The sequence below is a fragment of the Mobula birostris genome, chromosome 2 (genome assembly GCF_030028105.1).
Source record: "Mobula birostris isolate sMobBir1 chromosome 2, sMobBir1.hap1, whole genome shotgun sequence".
Taxonomy (NCBI): Eukaryota; Metazoa; Chordata; class Chondrichthyes; order Myliobatiformes; family Myliobatidae; genus Mobula; species Mobula birostris.
In genome coordinates this window covers 40,653,615-40,678,658 of record NC_092371.1, presented here as the reverse complement: position 1 = coordinate 40,678,658, position 25,044 = coordinate 40,653,615, and the positions used below count along the sequence as shown (strand labels likewise).

The 25,044-nt window shown below is 42.2% G+C and overlaps 1 protein-coding gene across 2 annotated transcripts in view; it reads right to left on the bottom strand.

Moving 5' to 3' along the window:
- LOC140186036 (probable phospholipid-transporting ATPase IIA) overlaps positions 1-25,044 on the bottom strand; it is a 163,104-nt gene that overhangs the window by 40,005 nt on the left and 98,055 nt on the right. For both annotated transcript variants that reach the window (XM_072239856.1, XM_072239865.1), the window contains exons 15-21: positions 21,618-21,779; positions 11,100-11,192; positions 10,421-10,504; positions 8,770-8,940; positions 8,391-8,489; positions 7,043-7,132; positions 6,477-6,621 (exon numbers count right to left, since the gene is read on the bottom strand). In XM_072239856.1, coding sequence (XP_072095957.1) covers positions 6,477-6,621; positions 7,043-7,132; positions 8,391-8,489; positions 8,770-8,940; positions 10,421-10,504; positions 11,100-11,192; positions 21,618-21,779 — 844 coding nt within the window. The remainder of the gene's footprint in view (positions 1-6,476; positions 6,622-7,042; positions 7,133-8,390; positions 8,490-8,769; positions 8,941-10,420; positions 10,505-11,099; positions 11,193-21,617; positions 21,780-25,044) is intronic.

Sequence of the window (25,044 nt, the reverse complement as noted above, 5' to 3'; positions counted from 1 at the left end):
CGTGTATTAGTCAAACCAAGAGCAGTTTTAAATCTAGCATGCCTTCAGATTATGACACAACATGAAACACACCTCTCAGTCTCCAGTGGTATAGTACGAATATTGAGTCAGATGGGTCATATTGTTTTTATATGCTACCCGGATAGACAAGAAATTATATTGGATCATAGAGGATTAATGTTAAAGACTGAAGAAAACTCTTCATATATTGTGCTTTGACTTCTGCGATCACAGGCTCAACAGTAAGAGTTGCATATACAATAATGGACAAATCTTGCTGACTGCAGACCTCAGATCTGATTTAAACTCTAGTCATACTTGATCTTCCACACGTGCACTGTTGAGCACAGGGAGGCCACAACTTACAGACAGCACCACAGCCAATGTACTTGTCACTGACTTCACATAGTGGAGCTGTGTCCTACTGGGATAAACCATCTCTCAGGTTTCCAAGGGCCTTCACGTGCACTTAACTTTAAAACATTATTATTTTACTTTTAATCATTTGATTTTAACAGTTTTTTTAAAACTTAAAATATTTAACAATTTGACAGAAAGCTCTCTCTTACTCTCTCGACAAAACTCATGATGCACCTCGTGGCAAATGGGCTAGATAAAGCCTGAGGATGTATTCCTTTGATGGATCTGCAAAAGCCCTGTCCACAGTTCCTCAGGGTTTATTTCTCAACTTTCTGACTACATTGGGCTGCCTGCTCTGGTTGTAGGACTACAAACAGACTGATATCCAAGAGAGAAACATTTATCATTGAAAAATAACACCAATTTTCTCACAAAACCAACAGAGATTTTGGATAGTAATCCCAGACTAGCCCCAACTCCTTAACAGGAGTAGCCAGTAAAATAAGCAGGCATTTGTTTACCAGGAGGAACATTGTAGAAGCAATGGTAAAGGTTTAAGGATAGACACAACATCTCTGCTTTCATTTGGCACTGAGTGACAATGTAATGTTAGGCTCAGGTTCTCAGGGCTTACCTGAGCCCACACTAGACATCAAACCCGGCCTAGCACCAGTAACAAGGGAACAAGATATCAAAGAAACAGAGTATCAGCTAACAAAATGCTGGAGGAACTCCCACAGGTCAGGTAGCATCCATGGAAATTAATAAACAATCAACATTTCTGGCCGAAACCCTTCATCAGGGCAGGAAAGGAAAGGGAAGATGCCAGAATAAAGATGTGGGGGAGAGGAATGAGGACAAACAAGGTGATAGGTGAAGCCAGGTGGGTGGGGGAAGGGGGATGAAGACAGAACCTGAGGGGTGATAAGTGAAAAAGGTAAAGGGCTGGAGAAGAAGGAATCTGATAGGAGAGGAGAGTGGACCGTGTGGGAAAGGGAAGGAGGAGGGGCACCAGGGAAGTGATAGGGTAGGCAAGGACAAGAGAAGGGGCAAGGGGTACGGACCAGTGATGAATTGAAGAGTGAAAGGGGAGGTGGAAAATGACCGGAATTGGAGAAATCATGCCATCAGGTTGGACAGAATATGAGGTGTTGCTCCTCCAACCTGAGGGTGGCCTCATCAGTGCAGCAGAAGAGGTCATGGACTGATATGTTGGAATGGGAGTGGGTATTGGAATTAAAATGGTTGGCCATTGGAAAATCCAGAATCATAGGTGAAGTTTTGCCTCACCTGGAAAGACAGCTTGGGGCCCTGAATGGAGCTGAGGGAGGTGGTGAATGGGCTGCCGTAGCACTTCTTCCACTTGCAAGAATAAATGCCAGGAGGAAGATTAGTGGGGAGGGATGAATGAACGAAGAATCATGGAGGGAGCAGTCTCTGTAGAAAGCGGAGAGTGAGGGGGAGGTACAGATATGGTAGGGTCCCATTGAAAATAACACAAATTGCAGAAGAATGATGTGTTGGATATGGAAGCTCATATGTTAGTAGGCAAGAACAACAGGAACTCTACCCCTGTTAAGGTGACGGGAAGGTGGGATGAGCACTGAAGTCAGGGAAATGAAGAAGAGTGACCACCACCGATGCTGCCCTCACCCACATCTCCGCCATTTCCCAAACATCTGCACTCTTCCTGTCACCTTAACAGGGACAGAATTCACAGTACCTTCATACAGTACTGGAGGGTATGGACTTCTCCTTGACACTAACTACAATTCCAGGATTGCCCTTTTGAGTAGCTGGTACAATCGCCCCTCCCAGGATTTCACTCCTGGGGTTTGTTCCTACTAGTGTCAGCCTTCTGTCATGAAGGTGAAGCGGATGCTACACAGCAGTGGTCATTGGGGGAGGAAAGAGAGGAAATGCATCCAGCTTCCTGACTTGAGGGAGTGGAAAATATTTGTCCTCTGAGGTTAAAGTGTGAAGAACCTCATAAATAATATTTTGCTTCAAGGCAATATTTCTGAATGACTTGGAGAGCTCTTGTTATAGAATGCTGATGAAGATAAGAGCTTCATTTCTGCATCAGAGGATCCACTAGTTCTAGTAACTGTTCTGATGTGGATTCCTCAATGTGGAAAGTCAACTTTGATCCTCTCTTGTCAGATATTGCTCCACCTGCTGAGTACTCACAGTGACTTCTATTTAATGGGAGATGTTTGTTTCGTTGGCCAAGCGAGCCAGGGCAGAGAGCTTGGCACTGAAGGTGCGGAAAGCATGACAGCAAGGGTCGCACAGCGTGTCAGTGAATACAAGGATATAATGTGTGATGCTGCTGAAAGGCCATGAATAGAGTTGTGTGAGTGCAGCAGGGAGTGGATCAATGAAGCAGTGAGAGCAGAATGGGGCAGGGGGAAGGCATGCAGCAGGAAGAGGAGGAAGAGACCTGAGTATTGGAGACACAACAGCTCGTGGCTGCACTTTAATGGCAGAGAGATCCAGTGGGGAGAGGGAGCAAGGAGTGCGATAGGGAACTAAAGTGACAAGCTCAGTGTCACTTTGTCTAGACAGAATGTCACCGTTCCATAAACAGTTCACACTTTCTGTTGTGGACTGGTGCGCAGCGCTTCAAGCTAAGCACTAAGCACTTAATGTCACAGAACTGCCAGAGGAATGCAACAGCAAGTCAACTTTAGGAGCAGACTCTTGAGATTGGCTAAAATAGGACGGTCCTTCTTATGTCACCTTTAGTTGCACGCGGGCACTCACAGTTACCACTAGTTATTGCCCTTCCACTCAAGTCTATCAGCAGCCAAACTTGATGTGAAGGTTTTTTTTTCTCCCTGTCAATTACTCTACTGGAGAGAACAATTGTTTTCTACCCTTGTGCAGCACCTATATACATGCTTTCAAAAGAATTGCACCAGCGTTTACACAACTGTGCAGGCTGCGGTAAACCAGGCCTACTGTGGCACTCCCCAAGAGTGTGTGTTTCCAGCTGCAAGCACTTCACAGCCTATTTAAATGAGAGCAGGCGAACACGTCCTGCCTATTAGCAATATCAAATCAGTTTGTATTATGCAACAGCGTCACCTAGTGTCTGCAGAAAGAAGTGCACTGTCTGTGGGGTATTATTTGCTTTGCACTGGGCACAGCTATTGACAATATCAAGGATCATCGTTATTCACTATACAGATATAGTGAATTTGCTGTTGTCTGATGATGATTAGCATTGTTGTCCTGAGTTAAAAAGGTGTGGCAAGGTTAGATAAATGTCACAATTGTTGCCCTGTCACGCAAACACAAGGAAATCTGCAGATGCTAGAATTTCAAGCAACACACATAAAAGTTGCTGGCGAACGCAGCAGGCCAGGCAGCATCTCTAGGAAGAAGTACAGTCGACGTTTCGGGCCGAGACCCTTTGTCAGGACTAACTGAAGGAAGAGCTAGTAAGAGATCTGAAAGTGGGAGGGGGAGGGGGAGATCCGAAATGATAGAAGACAGGAGGGGGAGGGATGGAACCAAGAGCTGGACAGTTGATGGCAAAAGGGATATGAGAGGATCATGGGACGGGAGGCCCAGGGAGAAAGAAAAGGGGGAGGGGGGAAGGCCAGAGGATGGGCAAGGGGTATAGTGAGGGGGGGGGGAGAGAGAGAGAGAGAGAGAAAGAATATATATAAATAACGGATGGGGTACGAGGGGGAGGTGGGGCATTAATGGAAGATAGAGAAGTCAATGTTCATGCCATCAGGTTGGAGGCTACCCAGACGGAATATAAGGTGTTGTTCCTCCAAGCTGAGTGTGGCTTCATTTTGACAGTAGAGGAGGCCGTGGACAGACATATCAGAATGGGAATGGGACATGGAATTAAAATGTGTGGCCACTGGGAGATCCTGCTTTCTCTGACGGACAGAGCGTAGGTGTTCAGTGAAACGGTCTCCCAGTCTGCGTCGGGTCTCACCAATATATAGAAGGCCGCATCGGCAGCACCAGACGCAGTAAATCACCCCAGCTGACTCACAGGTGAAGTGTCGTCTCACCTGGAAGGACTGTCTGGGGCCCAGAATGGTAGGGAGGGAGGAAGTGTAAGGGCACGTGTGGCACTTGTTCCGCTTACAAGGATAAGTGCCAGGAGGGAGATCGGTGCGGGGGTGGGGGGGGAGGGACAGATGTGCTTAGTGGTGGGATCTTGTTGGATGTGGTGGAAGTTATGGAGAATTATGTGTTGGACTCGGAGGCTGGTGGGGTGGTAGGTGAGGACAAGGGGAACACTATTCCTAGTGGGGTGGCGGGAGGATGGAGTGAGAACAGATGTACGTGAAATGGGGGAGATGCGTTTGAGAGCAGAGTTGATAGTGGAGGAAGGGTAGCCCCTTTCCTTAAAAAAGGACACCTCCTTCATCCTGAAATGAAAAGCCTCATCCTGAGAGCAGATGCGGCGGAGACGGAGGAATTGCGAGAAAGGGATGGCATTTTTGCAAGAGACAGGTTGAGAAGAGGAATAGTCCAGATAGCTGTGAGAGTCCGTAGGCTTATAGTAGACATCAGTAGATAAGCCGTTTCCAGAGATACAGACAGAAAGATCCAGAAAGGGAAGGGAGGTGTCGGAAATGGACCAGGTAAACTTGAGGGCAGGGTGAAAGTTGGAGGCCAAGTTAATGAAGTCAACGAACTCAGCATGCGCGCAGGAAGCAGCACCAATGCAGTCGTCGAAGTGTAACTTAAAATCATTGTTGCCCTGTTGCTGGTTGGTGCACATTTTTTGGGAAGCTTACCATAGAAATGATCAGGGGGAACAATGATCCACCAAAAGTAGTAGCCTACTGATGGCAATGTTCTTGCCACGTTCTCAAGGAAATTCCTCTTTGTGAATGTCCGTGACTGCAAGCAAATGCAGAACTGCAAACGGGCTGAATGATAATGTTGAAAGTTTCAAAACTTGAGTACGGTTGGACTATTTGCTCAGAAATTCTCATGCATTCCCGCTGCTGCCCATAAGAGGTTTGTTCGTTCTCCCTAGGACCGCGTGGATTTCCTCCAAGTGCTCCGGTTTCTTCCTACAGTCCAAAGACGTACCAATTGGTAGGGTAATTGGTCATTGTAAATTGTCCAGTCCCGTGATTAGGCCAGGGTTAAATTGGGGGTATCACTGGGTGGTGCAGCTCGAGGGGCAGGAAGGGCCTCTCCCACACTATCTCAATAAACAAAATGCAGCCCATCACTGCAAACTGCAACAGCACTGAAACCCAAGCTGGGAGGTGGGGTGTTCGACATAAGGATAGAGACAGCTAGTTGGGCATGGAGCAAAATCGTGTGAGATGGGAATGAAAATGAGTGGTCAAAGGATCAATAAGCTAAATACAGGACATAGTTTACAGGTCATAAACATGGAAATACTTGACAATTGTCATTCCAGGAGAGCCTAGCAACAAGTATTTAAGATATGGTATGATCTAAATTTTTCTGTAATGTTTTAAAGAGAGCAGTGCATGGGAATTTCATGGAAGTGACACTGGGATGGAAGGGGGAAAGCCACACCTGGAGATTTTCAGTCGCATTTTCAGGGGATCAAGAACTATTGAGTTCGTGCAGAAAAGAGGTACAGAGGTAAAAGTTCAAATATCTTATTGAATGGCAGAGCAGGGAAGAATGGCCTATTATTACCTTGATTTCTTAAATTCTTATGACTATACTGACTTGTGATAAAATACACTCACGGCAAATTCAGTTATCCTGTATCTATTTTATGTAAAGATGAGTTTACTTGATTTAACACAAGTTATCTATCTCTAATCTTTTACTAATTTAATACAAGTTAAATATCTCTAATCTTCCTTTGCTTAATACTACTTTTATCTATGTTGGCGCCGGCAGCATGTCTCATATGCAACTATAGCTCTTTTCTACTAATCTCTTCTTAAAACCTTTCTTTAACAATTGTTTTTGCATTTTATGTGTTTTAATACCAAATTGTGTTTGTTAGCACTTGGGTCATTTTACTAATTTCAAGATGCTAAAATGTTACTGCCATTGAAGTTAATAGGTTGAAAGTCTGAGTTTATCAAGGAAAAAAATCTAGAAACACTCTTTAAAAATAATATCAATGTATGACTTCTCACCTACTGCACATGTTAACTTGTGAGTCCGCTGCTGTAACAGGCGTATAATCTGTGCTTTCTGCGTGGGAGCACATCGACAGCAGACTACAGCAGGGCACTGACAAGCAAGTTCCATGAACTCATACTCGTAAAACTTCAGGCATACCTAAAAACCAAAGAAACAACTTGTAATAGTGAGGTATTCAATATTTATTAGATTGCACACACAGTCTAAAGGTGAACAATTAGTATTTACTTCAGAGCTCTTCTCTAATACCACTCTAAAAGAAGCTGTGCATTTATAATAGTTTTAATTGTGCAGGTCAGATATCCCCTCACTTCCACTAACATCTGTCCTGCACAACTGACAGCCAAACACGCTTAATTGTAGAGTCCCTATGAGTCACTCTACCTAATGAGATGGATCAAAGGGGATTTTACCATGTCACGTGCTTTGATAAAAAGGGCCAACAATAATATGACTTGACAATAAGTTTTGACTAAAATCCATCATCTGCAAATGATAGTGTATGGCTTAACTTAACATGTTCTGAAGTTGCATGTATTTGACTGAAATCAGTACTCACCTCCAATGAGTCTCCAGATATGACCAGAGCACAATCATGTTTTCTTCTGAAAGCATTAAGTTCCAAGTGTGCTTCTCCTCGATTGGTTATCTATAAGTAAAACACTAACTGTACAAATTAATCTGAAATATGAGTCACGTGCTGTATGTGGACTGGCAAAGCACAAGTAAATGAGGAATAGAAACAGGAATGGAGGTAGGTTAACTCCAGAGACACAGAACACCACCTTGCTTGGAATTAACGCCAGAGGGGGGAAAACTGGTAAGAAACTACTAACAGAGACGTGCAATGATTTAAAAAAAAATCATTACTTGATCCACATTTATTTTATAATAGCTGTGTATTGGAAAGTAAAAGGAATTACCAACTTAGTACTAATAATGAAATATGTCCCATATTAGTAGAAGCACTCATCTTCCTTGAAGACTGAGCATCTACACAGAATTTGTTTGTTAATAGGGAATTAGACTTCAGCTAAAGTAACAGACAGTTACAAAGTAGGTACAGTGTATTAATGTGAGGAAACTGGAAGAGAGAACAAAATCAGAAAAAGATCAGTGTGTTCACAGTTATATTTCTAGCAATTGAAAACAAGACGGTTTCAGCGCTAAGCATCTAAAAAGTTGTCAAGTTTAAAGAAGGATTGTGATTAACTTTAATATTTTTTTCTTTTGCATCCTTAACATAGCAATAGAGAATTAAATAAAGATATTTTATGTTAACCAAGTTCTATGACATTGGCTTATTGTATGCATTTTATTGAATCTGCAGCTGTATCACCCAAACAACTCTTGAAATACACCAGTTTATATTACCCCCTCAGTGTTGTGAAATGAAAGCTCACCCTTGAAACCCTGAGCTTTGAGTACCACTGTACCAAGGCAATTTAAATTTAAGATGTAATATCATTAAGATAACAATATTGTGATGAGAAAACAATGAGCGTTGCTGCCCTTTCGCTGGCATAAAGAGAATGGGCGAAGTTAGAGGGAGAAATATCAGCTACTGACAGCACTCCACTGGGAGGAGAAACCTTACAGGATAGTTGGACACTGTTCCAGGCTAAATTTTTTACAAAATCACAACTTGGGCAAACATCAGAGGTGATTATCACCATTCCTGAAGCCAAATTTGAGGAGAGGAAAGCATCTCCAAGACTGAACTGCTTAAAATCATCATCTGCACTTCCAAAAAGTGCAATAACATTTACTAAAAGATGTGCTGGTGTCGGCACAGCCTTTTGAAGGAAATACATGGTTTTAAAGATTCCACTGTTCAATGTCAGCCAATTGTTTGTCTAGCAGTAACAATAAAAACAAACAAAATATATCAGTATGCAAATACTTACCGTTCGGAAAATGTGGATATCTTGATTCCTTGTTACCAGATGTGCATTTTTTGCTGTACAAGTTGCTGTTTCAAGTTTGTCTCCAGTAAGCATCCATACCTAAAAGGAGTAAAATTGCCCAGAAATTAATGATAATCAGAATTGATGCAACATGTTATGATGTGTGCGTAACTTTGTGAGGGCTACAGTAATTCAGGAGATGACCAAATGCACTGACATCATTGGATTTAAAAGCTACATCTGCGGATAGCTCACACCAGGTACAAAGCACATAAGAAGTCCAGTAGTGTTCGCCCTATGCCAACAAGAAGTCAAGAACGAACAAGGTTAGGCAAGTCAGAACTCTGGGTTTGCTCTTTCTTGGACCAGTGTTTCATACCTTTATCCCAGCATTTCTCAGCATCTCCAGAGTAGGCCTGACATCAGCCTGCAGTTGGTCCTCCACTCCAGTCAGGCAAAGCAACTCCATTTCCATCTCCAGGCTCTCAATAACAGTTGCAACTTTCAATGAACGATCATGTACACTCAGTTTTGCTTGATTATAACGGTTCTATAGAGACATACATTACATTGATTAATTCACACATTCTTTCATTCAATTGCATAATGTATTTATTTAGAAAGCTTGATACTGCTCTGTCACTGAAAGGTGCAGTAATTTTGACAAAAAGGCAAGCATTCTATTCCCCATTCAAGAGTACAGATGCATGGATGAACCCTGGTTCTTACAGAAAGGATATTAACCTGGTGTCCTGAAGGTAAGCAGCCAAGCAGAAGCATCACTGCCAACCTCAGTCTTCACTTAACATGCTCATTCCTGCAGTGATTGCTAAAAAGCACTCAGCAGCTAGAAGCAGAGAGCGGGAGGAGCTAATGATGGCACCAGAGTTTTTTCTGTGGTCCAGGGTGACTTCTTCCAGTTCATCTGTGAAGCAGTTTAAATCTCCTATTCTCATGACTCCTTTTTTTTCCCCTTTTCAAGATGGCTGGGCTCCTGATCATGATCTAAAGCTGTGCTCAAACTACGTTTGTATGTTCTTCGCGGGTGGTGGGTTCTCGCTGGGCGGCCTAACGTTTTGATATCTCCAGGTGCAGTCTGGAAGATGCGCGCTTTGGGGGTACAGCCCAGCGGATGACCAGAATCCTTGCCGATGTCGCCAACTGAAGCATGGCGGGAGGCTGAAACAGCGGGTGCGACTGTCGGAGGCCTCTGTACTCAAGCGAGCTCTCTCTCTCGATGGCAAGAGAGTCTGCTGATTCTCGAACCGGAGGAACTCAAAGTAGCAATGGGTGCAGATTGTAACATCAAAACAGTGAACTGTTGGCCTTTCCCCTTGCTGCAGATCACAGTCTATGTGGGTTTGCTATTGCTTGGTGAGTGGTGGGGGGCTGACGCTTTTGCTGTCATAAGAGAGGGGAGGGGGAGGGTTGATGCTTTTACTGCTGCTTGTGTGTGGGAGGGTGGAAGGTGCTTTGGGGTTCTCATGTTCTTTTGCCATTCACGATTTGGGTTTTATCTCCCTTTCGTGGATGTCTGCAAAGAGTAAGGATTTCAGGTTGTATACTGTACATGTCTTCTGATATTAAATTGAAACTTTGAAGCATTTTTTCCCTTTCAAAAGTAAGTCAAGTCAAAAAGCAGAAAGTAGTCGGTGATTCCTTTAAGTGTAGCTGTTGAACATAGGTTCAGTTATTTAAGAAAACAAAGTGCCCTGAACATTTAAGCATCACAACAACAGCACCATCATCTAATCAGTGTGGGTGGTGATTATTAACATTATCTGGCAGCTAACAGTGGGTACATTCAATATCTAGAGTTATACACTCTCCAGTGTACATCCAAAACAACGGACCATACACAACTGGTAATGAAACAGCATCTGTAGCAATTAAATGATTGCACATTATGGATTAAATATTGATCCTCAGAGACCTTGAATTGCTCTAATGCATAATTTAGGACCGACTGAGATTTCTCTCTGAATCACACTAAGCTTTTGATACAAGAATTCAAGCAGTCAGCTGGTCACCTCAAAATCCTGGTACTGCTCCTCCGTTAGTGACTTCTTGGCGACAACGAGAACTCTAAGTCCCTCTCTGGCCATATTTCCACACTGTAAACAAGTAATATTCAGAACAACAACAGGAACAAGTTAGATTCTTCATTCATTATCTGTACTCTATCAGAAGCATAAAGCCAGAACGTGTCGTGACACCTCTGGGCTGCCCCAGCACATCCTTTGGTTTGTTGGTTGTTAATGCAATGGCCCATTTCACTGTGTGTTTCGCTATACATACAATAAATAAATCCAAATCTAAAGGCACTTTGAGCTATTTGAGAAATACTACCCTTTATATTCAGTAGCTATCCCCCACTTATATAACTTCCTCTACGTATGGACATTTCTTCCAGCAAATCAAAAATCCAGATTTATGAGACCCTTGTCTATGCTGCAAGATTCAAACTTCATGAGGCAGTGACTATGAGCACCATGACAAAGCTGTTGCCCCAGTATTAACCCCCATTCTCATCAGCTGCTGAAGTTAAAATCATGTTCACAATGTACGCCGCTTGCTTCATAAATATTGAAAATCCTTTCCTTTTTTTTAAAAAAACTGAGTATTTGTGCTCAGTGTTCAAAAATATCAGCGTCCTTTTACAAGAAATAACCTATGACACTGATGTTGTAAATGAGGAAGAATACATACCTCTTCTTCAAGCCAATCATTGTACTGAACAATTCCCATCATGACAACATCCGCTCCTTTCATGTAGAACGTAATTTCTCCTGAGGATTCATCCTGAATAAGAAACACAATTATAACACATGTTGGATACATAAACGATCATTTTGTTCACTACCAAACTCCTGCAGCAATGAAAGACCCTAATGAGCTTCATACAACTGTTCCTGCCCTTTCCAGCTCTTCCCCAATTATTAAAGGGCAACTTCTTACATTGCTAATACATTAAGAACTTACATTAAAATGATTGCTCTAATGTCAAAGAAAAATGCCAGTGTGCTTCATGAATGCATACATGGGAAAAAAATATGCCAACATGGTGACTGAAAGAATAGGCTGGAGTGGTGAGAAGTTGGAGGATTAGTAAGGAATGGATTTATGGGAGGGGAGTAGTGATGAAGATAAAGGATTTGAAGAGATTTTAAAGAGGCAGGCAGTTTAGGAAACGTATTTTACCAAGAGTTGAAAAGCACAAACATACTCATTTAAAAATTTGTCCAAGTTAACACATGAACATAAAAAACAGTAGTCTCTGTCGCAAAAAGAATGACAGACGTTTGCCAAAGCACATGAATGAAATTCTCCAGGGAGGCCTCACAAATAAACACAAATCATATGTAGATCTGAATGTTTCCTCAGGAAAAGCTAGTTGCAAGGGAAAAACACAATAAGAATTCATCTTTGTGCTATATGCGAGCACATCCAAGAAAGTGCCCTCCATTAATTATTCTATTCCTGAACACATTTTCAGCTGAGGCAGCAAAGAATGAAATGTTATTTTAAAGCAACTGGACTATGTTCAGTCTTCCAAAGAGAAACTTTCAAAAGAAAACCATACTTTTATATTATAATAGGAAGTTCTGAGAAACATATTTTTAAATCTGAGATCATTATAACTCTTCAATATATTTCAGGACTTTAAAAACACATTCCTAGCAAAGTATACATTTCACATTTCTACACACAGTGCTCAGCTTTGACAAGAATATCTAACACCAGTAAAAAAAATAATTAAGCAATATTGAACATCCATTTGTTATTTTAAACTGGCCCTGCTACATATCACTTACATCAGTGGTGGTGGTGGGGGGGGGGGGCAGGGGGACGGAGTGTTACTGCAGTACCACATTAAACTGCTGTTGGTTGACATTAGATATAGAACTACAATTATAGTTGCTTGTTTCAGAATTTAGCTGCAGTCAATTAAATTATGTTATAACTTCATTTTTGTGGAACTAGTATATGAAATATAATTCCAGATTGATAAGTTTTAAATAAATTGCTTCTCAGGAACAAGCAGAAATATAATGCAAACAACAGGAATTCTGCAGATGCTGGAAATTCAAACATCAAAGTTGCTGGTGAACGCAGCAGGCCAGGCAGCATCTCTAGGAAGAGGTGCAGTCGACGTTTCAGGCCGAGACCCTTCGTCAGGACTAACTGAAGGAAGAGTGAGTAAGGGATTTGAAAGTTAGGAGGGGGAGGGATTCCCTCTGAATATACCCCTTGCCCATCCTCTAGGTCCCACCCCCTTGTCTTTCTTCCCGGACCTCCTGTCCCATGATCCTCTCGTATCCCCTTTTGCCAATCACCTGTCCAGCTCTTGGCTCCATCCCTCCCCCTCCTGTCTTCTCCTATCATTTTGGATCTCCCCCTCCCCCTCCAACTTTCAAATCCCTTACTCACTCTTCCTTCAGTTAGTCCTGACGAAGGGTCTCGGCCTGAAACGTTGACTGCACCTCTTCCTACAGATGCTGCCTGGCCTGCTGCGTTCACCAGCAACTTTGATGTGTGTTGCAGAAATATAATGCATTTGATTATAAAAACAGGGGGTCCTGTCATGTTAGAAGCAGCCACTGTTTATAGATACTGATGTAGTTTTAGCAGCTGGTGCATGCTAAATATTTCCCACGCTGAGCTGGACAGAACATTGTTACACTGCACATGATCCCTGCTGAGGTATCTAAAATGTTGCCTTATTGTCTGACAAAAAAAATTAAACACAAGGAAGCAGAGCAGGTCGATTGTAGTGGTCTGTGTCTGCTTAACACACTTAACTACCAGAAGGACTTCGACAATCTCTTCTAACACAAGAGGGAAATGGTGCAATAGACAATAGGTGCAGGAGTAGGCCATTCAGCCCTTTGAGCCAGCACAACCATTCACTGTGATCATGGCTGATCAGCCACAATCAGTACCCTTTTCCTGCCTTCTCCCCATAACCCTTCACTCCGCTATCTTTAAGAGCTCTATCTAACTCTTTTTTGAAAGAATCCAGAGAATTGGCCTCCACTGACTTCTCAGGCAGAGCATTCCACAGAACCACAACTCTCTGTGTGAAAAACTTTTTCCCCAACTCCGTTCTAAATTGTCTACCCCTTATTCTTAAACTGTGGCCTCTGGTTCTGGACTCCCCCAACATCGGGAACATGTTTCCTGCCTCTAGCGTGTCCAATCCCTTAACAATCTTATATGTTTCAATCAGATCCCCTCTCATCCTTCTATATTCCAGTGTATACAAGCCCAGTCGCTCCAATCTTTCAACATATGACAGTCCTGCCATCCCGGGAATTAACCTCATGAACCTACGCTGCACTCCCTCAATAGCAAGAATGTCCTTCCTCAAATTTGGAGACCAAAACTGTACACAATATTTCAGGTGTGGTCTCACCAGGGCCCTGTACAACTGCAGAAGGACCTCTTTGCTCCTATACTCAATTCCCCTTGTTATGAAGGCCAGCATGCCATTAGCTTTCTTCACTGCCTGCTGTACCTGCATGCTTACTTTCAGTGACTGATGAACAAGGACACCTAGATCTTGTTGTACTTCCCCTTTTCCTAACTTGACACCATTCAAATAGTAATCTGCCTTCCTGTTCTTCCCACCAAAGTGGATAACATCACATTTATCCACATTAAACTGCATCTGCCCACTCACCCAGCCTGTCCAAGTCACCCTGCATTCTCATAACATCCTCCTCACATTTCACACTGCCACCCAGCTTTGTGTCATCTGCAAATTTGCTAATGTTACTTTTAATTCCCTCATCTAAATCATTAATGTATATTGTAAATAGCTGCGGTCCCAGCACCGAGCCTTGCGGAACCCCACCAGTCACTGCCTGCCATTCTGAAAAGGACCCATTAATCCCAACTCTTTGTTTCCTGCCTGCCAACCAATTTTCTATCCACGTCAGTACCCTACCCCCAATACCATTTGCTGTAATTTTACAGACTAACCTCCTATGTGGGGCCTTATCAAAGACTTTTTGAAAGTCCAGGTACATGACATTCACTAGCTTTCCCATGTCTATTTTTATAGTCACATTCTCAAAAAATTCCAGAAGATTAGTCAAGCATGATTTCCCTTTCGTAAATCCATGCTGACTCAGACCTATCCTGCCACTGCAATCCAAATATGCCGCTATTTCATCTTTTATAATTGATTCCAGCATCTTCCCCACCACTGATGCCAGACTAACTGGTCTATAATTGCCTGTTTTCTCTCTCCCTCCATTCTTAAAAAGTGGGATGACATTAGCTACCCTCCAATCCGCAGGAACTGATCCTGAATCTATAGAACATTGGAAACTGATTACCAATGCTTCCATGATTTCTAGAGCCACCTCCTTAAGTACCCTGGGATGCAGACCATCAGGCCCTGGGGATTTATCAACCTTCAGTCCCATCAGTTTACCCAACACCATTTTGTGCCTGATGTGAATTTCCTTCAGTTCCTCTGTTACTCTAGGTCCTCCGGCCACTATTACATCTGGGAGATTGTTTGTGTCTTCTCTAGTGAAGACAGATCCAAAGTACCTGTTCAGCTTGTCTGGCTTTTACTATCCTCCTTTACATTCTTGGCTAGCTTACCTTCGTACCTCATCTCCCCCCCTCCCTCCCGTATTGCCTTTTTAGTTATCTACTGTTGCTCCTTAGAAGTCTCCCAATCCTCTGGCTTCCCACTCATCCTTGCTATGTTATACTTCCTCTCTTTTATTTTTATACTGTCCTTGACTTCCCTTGTCATCTACGGTCACCCCTTACTCCCCTTGGAACCTTTCTTCCTCTTTGGAATGAACTGATCCTGCACCTTCTGTATTATTCCCAGAAATACCTGCCATTGTTGTTCCACTGTCATCCCTGCTAGTGTATCTTTCCAGTCAACTTTTGCCAGCTCCTCCCTCATGTGTCCACAGTCCCCTTTGTTCAACTGTAATACTAACACTTCCGATCTTCCCTTCTCCCTCTCAAATTGTAAATTAAAACTTATCATATTATGGTCACTACCTCCTAATGGCTCCTTTACCTCGAGTTCCCTTATCAAATCTGCCTCATTACACAACACTAAATCCAGAATTGCCTTCTCCCTGGTAGGCTCTAACATAAGCTGCTCTAAGAATCCATCTCTGAGGCATTCCACAAACTCCCTTTCTTGGGATCCAGTACCAACCTGATTTTCCCAGTCTACCTGCATGTTAAAATCCCCCATAACAACCATAGAATTACCTTTGCAACATGCCAATTTTAACTCTCGATTTAACTTGCACCCTATATCCAGGCCACTGTTTAGGGGCCTGTAGATAACTCCCATCAGGGTCTTTTTGCCCTTGCAGTTTCTCAGTTCTATCCATACTGACTCTACATCTCCTGATTCTATGTCCCCCCTCGCAAGTGACTGAATTTCATTCCTCACCAACAGAGCCACCCCACCCCCTCAGCCAACCTGTCTGTCCTTTCGATAGGATGTATATCCCTGAATATTCGTTTCCCAGCCCTGGTCCTCTTGCTGCCATGTCTCTGTTATTCCCACAACATCATATTTGCCAATTTCCAACTGAGCCTCAAGTTCATCCACTGTATTTCTTATACTCTGTGCATTCATATATAATACTTTTACTCCCCTCACCTTTCACATCGATTCCCATTGCACTTGCCCATACTCTCCGATCCCTTTCTGATCTTTCCGCCCCTTTAATTCTGTTGTCTTTCTTAACTTTTCTTATTCTCTCATTCCCTTTAACTCCATTCTTATATTTCCAGTTCATTCTCTTCCCCCCACTACTTAGTTTAAACACACCTGTGTAGCAGTGGCAAACCTGCCTGCCAGAACGCTGGTCCCCCATCTGTTAAGGTGTAACCCGTCCCTTCTGTACAATTCATCCTTACCCCAAAACAGATCCCAGTGGTCCAAGGGTCTAAACCCCTGCTCCCTGCACCAGCTCTTCAGCCACACATTCAGATCCTCTATCTCCCTGTTCATGTCCTCTCCAGCACAAGGAACTGGAAGCAAACCCATGATAACCACCCTTGAGTTCCTGCTTTGCAGCGGTGATGTGCGATTTTACATCATGAGGTGATATGAACAGACTCAGGGAGATGTAAAAGTCAGTCACTAGTGTCTATCTTGAATGAGTAGCTCAATTATCAATTTGTCTTTTATTATTTCAAGAGCAGAATCCTCAGGAATCATTAAAGGAAGCATTTCAATCAGAATCATTCTGAGGGATAATAATGGAATGAATTTCCATAGATAGAAGCAATCTGCTGCTCGCTATCTGGAAACTGAATGCCAAAGGAATTAGGTAGTTGGGAAACAAGGCTCTGTACCTGCTCACAGTATGCTGATTTCAACAGTCAAGAAACCTCACGTATCTCTACTTCCTGAAGAGGCTAAAGAAATCTGGCATGTCCCCTTTGACCCTCACCAGTTTTTAAATCGACGCACCACAGAAAGCACCCTATGTGGGTGCATCATAGCTCAATCTGACAATTGCTCTGCCAGGGACTACAGAGTGTTGTAGACACAGCTCAGAAGTTCATAGAAATTAGTCTCCCCTCCATGGACTCTGTCTACACTTCTCACTGCCTCGGTAAAACAGCCAGCATAATTAAAGACCCCAGCCATCCTGGATATTCTCTCTTCTCCCTTGCCCCATTGGGCAGAAGATACAAAACCCTAAAAGCACACATTACCAAACTCAAGGACAGCTTCTATCCCACTGAACGTTTATCCTAATGAACGGTTCTCTAGTATGATAAGATAGACTCTTGACCTCAGAATCTACCTTGTTATGGTCTTGCACCTAATTGTCTATCTGCACAGAATATCTTCTGTACCACCTTGTCATGCACTCTATTATTGATTTATCTTGTACTGTCTCAATGCACTTGTGTAATGATTTCATCTGTCTAAAGAGTAAGCAAGACCATAGTATGCAAGGCACGGGACAATAATAAACTAATATACCAATTTACTCATATATCATGAAATAGGTAGGTGCATGGTTCAGATCTCAGCCAGATTTAAAAAGTCAATTCTGAGGATGCTCAAAATATCCTGTGGTCTGCAGCCCTCATTATCTCCATTCCATTCACTGGTGAATATCACAATTCTAGCCACCATGGACTTGTTACTCTCCTCCCACCTGGTAGGCGCTACAGGAGCCACCGCTCTCACATCAGCAGGCACAGGAAGAGCTTCTTCCCTGAGGCTGTGACCCTGCTGAACCTCACATCACAGCGCTAAGCAGTATCGCACCCATACTGTACTGCCTCAGTACTTCTATATTTGTGTGCTGTAGCACTTACTTTTTATTCTTTGCATTTCTGGTTAGACGCTAACTGCATTTCATTGGCTTTGTATCTGTACTCAGCACAATGACAATAAAGTTGAATCTAATCTAATCTAATCTGCTAGTTTTGTTCTAATTCTCGAGGTTGGCAAATTGTGTGCGACAGAGGGAGAAAAAGGAGGGTGAGAGAAAGAATGTGTGTATATTAACATTGACTTCTCTAACTTCCGCTAATGCCCCACCTCCCCCCTCGTACCCCATCCGTTATTTATATATGCATATTCTTACTCTCTCTCTCTTTTTTCTCCCTCTGTCCCTCTGACTATACCCCTTGCCCATCCTCTGGGTTCCCCCCCCTTTCCTTCTCCCTGGGCCTCCTGTCCCATGATCCTCTCATATCCCTTTTGCCAATCACCTGTCCAGCTCTTGGCTCCATCCCTCCCACTCCTGTCTTCTCCTATCATTTTGGATCTCCCCCTCCCCCTCCCACTTTCAAATCTCTTACTAGCTCTTCCTTCAGTTAATCCTGACGAAAGGTCTCGGCCTGAAATGTCGACTGTACCTGTTCCTAGAGATACTGCCTGGCCTGCTGCGTTCACCAACAACTTTGAATCAATGTTCAGCATGGGTGCATGAAGCAGCACCAACACAGTAGTCAAATGTAGCAAAGGGAAGAGTTCGGGAGTATTACCATGGAAGGCTTAAAACATGGACTGCTTCACATAGCCAATGAAAAGGCAGGTATAGCTGGGGCTCACGTGGGTGCCCATGGCTAACCCATGAGCTTGGAGAAAGGAGAAAGTGGGAGAAGCCGAAAGAGAAATCGTTGAGGGTGAAGACCAGTTCTGTCAGACTAGACCTGCAAAAGCTGGCAACCACGAAGGCTGAGTTTGCCAACATGGAAAAACTTGGAATTGTACGCCAGTCAAATAGCCCCTGGACTTTGCCCCTCCATATGGTCCCCAAGTCTGATAGTGATTGCCACTCATGCAGCAATTACCGATGCCTTAACAAAATCACCATCCCCGATCCCACACATCCAAGACTTTTCAGCACATTTAGCCAGAAAGCGATTTAAATTTTTTTTCCTGAAGTCTATTCTGTTGGGGGCTACCAGCAGGTGCCTGTGTGCTCGAAGTATGCTCCTAAAACAGCTGTGATAACCCTATTTGGCCTCTGAGTTTTTGCACATGCCATATGGGTTGAAAAATGCAGCAAAGTCTTTCCAATGGCTGATGAACTCTGTATTTTTGCTGTTTGCTGTTGTGTGCTGGGGCAGCAGGCTGAGGGTAGCAGACACCAACAAAATCAACAAACTCATTCGTAAGGCCAGTGATGTTGTGGGGATGGAACTGGACTCTCTGACGGTGGTGTCTGAAAAGAGGATGCTGTCCAAGTTGCATGCCATCTTGGACAATGTCTCCCATCCACTATATAATGTACTGGGTGGGCACAGGAGTACATTCAGCCAGAGACTCATTCCTCCGAGATGCAACACAGAGCGTCATAGGAAGTCATTCCTGCCTGTGGCCATCAAACTTTACAACTCCTCCCTTGGAGGGTCAGACACCCTGAGCCAATTGGCTGGTCCTGGACATTCCCTGACATAATTTACATATTACTATTTAATTATTTATGGTGCAACTGTAAGGAAAACCAATTTCCCCCGGGATCAATAAAGTATGACTATGACCATTTTGTTTAGAAAGAAGTAGAAAGCTTTAAGGCCTTCTTGATGGGGGATAGAAATGTATAGGGACTGGACATCCATGGTGAAAATGAGGCAGTCAGGGCCAGGGAATTGAAAGTTAGTGAGGAGATAGAGAGCATGAGAATTGTTGTGGATGTAGGTGGGAAGCGCCTGAGTCAAGGGGGATAAAATGGAGTCAGGGTATGAGAACATGAGTTCAGTGGGGCAGAAGCAGGGAGAGACAACGGTCCTACCAGACAGTCAGGTTTGTGGATCTTGGGTAGGGGGTAGAAGCAAGCAGTCCTGTATCCGTACGCAGCAAGGTCCCACAGAGAATAATGCAATAATCATCAGATTATACCAATTATTTATTTAATAAAAGGTTTACAGATTCATTTACCACAATTGCATAATTTGAGTCATCTGGCAACAATATATTTATGTCCATGGTTAAAATGATGCATATATTTATAATGTTGCTTACTTTGCTTGTAAAATTCAGGTACCAATTGGCCTAAAAATTAAATAATAGAGTTCAGGAATGGGTTGAAGACAGAATTTATTCAGTTTCGGTCAAAATATAGTAAACTAAAAGCAGTTTATGTTTAGACTAATGTTCCAGAGATTAAATAGATTAATTTTAATGTATCTTACCGCAAAGCAGTACAGGAAATAGCAGCTAAAAATATTAACATGGTCATACAGATGACAAATTTGCACATTTACTTTTGCTTCTAAAATGTCTTGCTGTGCACAAGTTGCAATCTTTGCTCTAACAGGATTCTTCAAGCATTCTCTGGCTTGCATTGATGTCTGCGATACCACTGACCATATAAAAGTATTAGGAGAAAAAAAAGTATACCAAACAAAAGCATGCAAAAAGCACTTGTCGCGATTCAGTAAAATTACTCAATCAATATATTTAATGAGCCACCCTGCGAGAGGAGCTGGAATATTTTACGTTCAAAACTCTTGCTTAAAAAACTCTTCAAAACTTAAGTTATCTGATCTCAGCCTACTAAATATTGGTGTTCCTGATTAAGGGAGGGGGAAATAACCTGCTGGGAATTCTCCATCAGCAGCCTGGACTATGTTCAAATCTCAATGTAAACTATAAATAGGATCATCAATATTGCAACATCTACTGCACTCAAGTAGCTCATTGACTTTTCAACATGTGGGAGTTTAACAAGAATATGCTGGAAATCAATTCTGTCAGCATCTATCAAGAGATAAACTGAGTAAATATTTCAGGTTACTGACCCTTCTTAAGGCCTGACATTTAATACTGTTTTTCTGTTCACATCAACAGTATTTCCTTGTTTCCTATGTACTTTCAACACTAGCAATCTCCCAGTACTTTTTCATACAAGTTAATAATGATACTTGGGTGAGATCAGTGCATCCAGTGGAATAAGTTGCCATTCCCCCATCAGGAAAGCCCCAACTAAAAAGACCCAGCCCTGAACTTCACTGAATGGCATGGGATAGTACTTTTCCCAGAGTTTCCCAAGCTCTAAAGACACTTCCCTCCTACAGGCTCTCCAGACTACTCCAATGCTTATGTGTTCTGTCAGAAGTTCCCTCCAAGCCCAAACTACAAGTGACCTTTTACATGAGCCAGGCACTCACTTCCGTTTCACAACAAGAACCCTTCTAAGTCAGTTCCCTACCAAGAACCGTCTCAATACATGCCTGTTCGGAATCAGTTGTTCAGAAAATCTCCAGCCACTTTATCAATCACCAGTGGGTAAACAAAAACCAGGAGGCTCCAGTGAGAGGAACAGAAGCGACCAAAAGAAATGGAGATGACAGTGTGGAGAACAAGGTTTGGAGGTGATTGTAGAGTGAGTGGAGGCAAAAGCATTACCTTACTTCAGACCAAGCTAACGTCCCTGGCTTAGACACTGCTGAAGTGCCAGGAAAATCATCTGGAATAAATAATACTGGCCGAGCTCTCATGCTAACCAAAAGCCTAATCACTCATTACAACTTTGGGAACCAGGCCATGATACATCCCCAGTATCTGCTCCCACCATTCCAAATTTATATCATATCGACAGTCACCGTTCATCATTTTGGGAAACTGATTCGACTTCTGTGGAATTTGATTCCAACATGACCTTCAAGGATAATGGAAAAAGCAAAATTTATGCTTAAAGGAAGGAGGATTTGGATCACATTAGCTAATGGATTGTTATACTTTTCAATACTTACTTTGACAATGATGCCCATTCGTTTGCTCTCATAGGTAAATGGGAACACCTGCAGGATGGTGAAGTTCAGAATCTGTCCTCCTGGTGTCCTCAGCTGCATGGAAGATTGGTCCCTACCAACAAGAGTCAGGCCCACACACTCTGTCCACTGTACTAGAGACACCTAAAGTGAGAAAGGAAGAAAAACGTCAGCTGGACTGCCAGAGTCAAAGTTCAAAACTCACTCAACTGTAGAGCTGCAGTGAAAGAGACAACTTATTGTTAAATTGAAGAAAACCTAAATCAACTGCCAGGAGCAAGGAAACACGACAAGCAGACCTTGTAAAGCAGCAGGACTTTGATAAAACAAAAAAAATCAAAAATCAGTTCAAATTACAGTAATCAAATGACAACATCCTACAAACTTAAAGTGTCAACTGTACTCAAAAAAAATGACTATATCAATACTTTCTTTACAGCACTTGCAGAAAACTGGTGTTTCAATTTTCATATCTGTTATTAACAGGCAGAGGGCAAGAAATTGTCAAACAGCCTCTAATGACAGATTCCAGCTGCTCCTGGAACATGCCTCGACCATGCTCCGAGTTGGTCTTGCACACGAATGCCTCAACTCTTGGATCAGCCTCGCCTTTGCTTGCGGTGATCGTTTACCACAATTTTCCATGTAAAGTGTTACTAATAAAGTATTTAGTTGAATTTCTTGAATTGAAAGCCAACAGTAAACTGTCACCCATGTTCAGTGGCACCATCTTAAACTGGAAATACATTACTGAAATTTAATTGACTCTGCCTGGTAACATGTACAGCAATAAGCTGTGTGGGCTGTGCTTGTCCATGTCAGCTTTTGCTGTTCAAAGTCAAACTCATTCAGCTACCCACATTACCTTCAGTAACTGTTGACTTTTTCCAATATAGACATGCAACACTAATAGAGCATTGTGTCAGCATACAGTTTTCTACCGGAGATATAGGTAGAAGTTTGGGGAAGATGGAAAATGTGAGAGTAATGAAAAGGGAGTTTAAAAATGGGTGAATCTTCTGCTTGATACAGTGACCTTAGTGGATGAGACAGACCTGAGTCAAGACAGACTTCAGCTCAATTATAGTATACTTCTGGGACTGCATTGGGAGTTTCCAAAAATTACATTAGTTGAGAATCCAATAGAAATTCACTCCAAAGTGTGTCCCATAATGATTGTCAATATGTCAGCAAAAGGAATGACGAGCTGCAAAATCTAGAAAAACAGTCATTGACATCAACTGGCTAGGGAATTTTTCCCACCTGGCAAACATGCAAGATTAATTTAAGCAAATTTCCAATCTCATTTAAGGCTAGGTGGCAAATGGTGGCAAATTTATCGAATGGCAAGATTCAGGCTTTTCAGGATTCTGTCCAATGGCAGAATTAATCCATTGTCTTTTCCATCCTTATCTACAGAGCATACTTGTTTAGATGCTCCTTTGCAAACTTCTGACGCTGAATTTGTGGTGAGGGCGCAGGAAAGGTTTCTTCTGATGACTCTTCCATGAAGGTCGTATTTGTGCAGGTGTCGCTGCACAGCAGAACAGTGCACCACCACTCCAGAGTCTGCTAAATCTTCCTGAAGGTCTTTTGCGGTCAAACAGGGGTTTTGATTTGCCTTTCTAGCATTCTTACGAGCAGTTCTCTCGGAAAGTTTTCTTGGTCTTTCAGACCTCAACTTGACCTCCACCGTTCCTGTTAACTGCCATTTCTTAATTACATTACGAACGGAGGAAATGACTACCTGAAAAAACTTTGCTATCTTACAGCCTTCTCCTGCTTTGTGGGCATCATTTATTTTAATTTTCAGAGTGCTACGTAACTGCTTAGTGGAGCCCATGGCTGCTGATTGTTGGGACAAGGCTTTAGGAGTCAGGGTATCTATAAAGCTTTGTAATTTGCATCACCTGGCCTTTCCTAACAATGACTGTGAACAAGCCATAGCCCTAACAAGCTAATTAAGGTCTGAGACCTTGGTAAAAGTTATCTGAGAGCTCAAATTTCTTGGGGTGCCCAAACTTTTGCATGGTGCTCCTTTCCTTTTTTTCCCCACTCTAAAATTGTATAAAACAAAAATAATACACTAATCTTGTTTAAGATGTTGAAAAGAATGTGTCATCTTTAACTTTATGCCTTTTGGAGATCAGTTCATCTTCTACTCACTTAACCATTCACAGTAACAGAAATTTTGACCAGGGGTGCCCAAACTTTTGCATGCCACTGTATTTTAAATGAGCAAATGATCCGTAATAAATGATTTATACATGCTTCAAGTCATTGGTGTCCATTTCTGGCAGAAGTAATACCCATTGAGAAACTGGACACATTGCATAGTGCCTCACCTAAAAGCAGAAATCACATCTTCTCATTACTTTATGCAGACAATTGAGTCATCAACATGTCTGGCATTCAAAAAGTAATCATGGAAAGTTGGATCAAACAGTTGCAACCTACAACGTGCTTTTTCAGTTCTCAATAAAATGAGGAATACATATTAAAAATATTAAACCTGATGGCCTACTCCTGATCCTATTTTCTTGTATTTTCTCTCAATACCATACATGCCCAAATTCTCCCCATTCTTTCTAACGCCGTAGATTGATTAAACTAGATTGACTGATGATACAGAAATATTAGATTCATGTATAGCGGCATGTTTGTACAAAGTTAATTAGCAATGTATATATTTACCATTAATATAGTTTTTCAAAGTGAAAGTTGTGTTACGTATAATACACATATACCTGCAATATTTAGTTTATGCACTTTGCTTTATCTATGAATCTATTCATTTGTAGATTTAATTCCTATTTTCCTAAGTTATTGTGTGTTATGTGTACTACTGTGCTTTACACCCTGCTCTGGAGAAACGTAGTCTTGTTTGGCGGTATACATGTATATAGTTAAATAACAACAAACCTGACTTGACTTGATTAGAACTGTATCCAATGGGGTAAGATTGCTGATGCATTGACATATTATTGCCACTGTACCAAAATACAGTAAAAAGCTTGTTTTGCATATTGTTCATACAGATCACATCATTATGTCATGCACTGCAATCAGATCATTATGTTGTGCAAACAATAACAATGCAGAATAAAATGCAAAAGTTACAGAGCAACTGTAGTACAGGTAAGAAGTACCAGATGATAACAGGCATACAGTTTGTTGCTTTCATGAAAGTAACGCAGGAACATTTAGAACCAAAATCATTATTGATTGCAGAATGCTATAGGTGTTATAAGTGGAATCAAAAGGAAAGGGAGTCTATTTGAACTTACATGGCTGAATTGAAGTTATCTGAGCATTGTCAGACATGGCTTAATGATGCACTGAGAGATCATTTAGTTTGTGGAATCTTACAAGAAAGCAATCAAAAACAGCTCCTAACTGAAACACAACA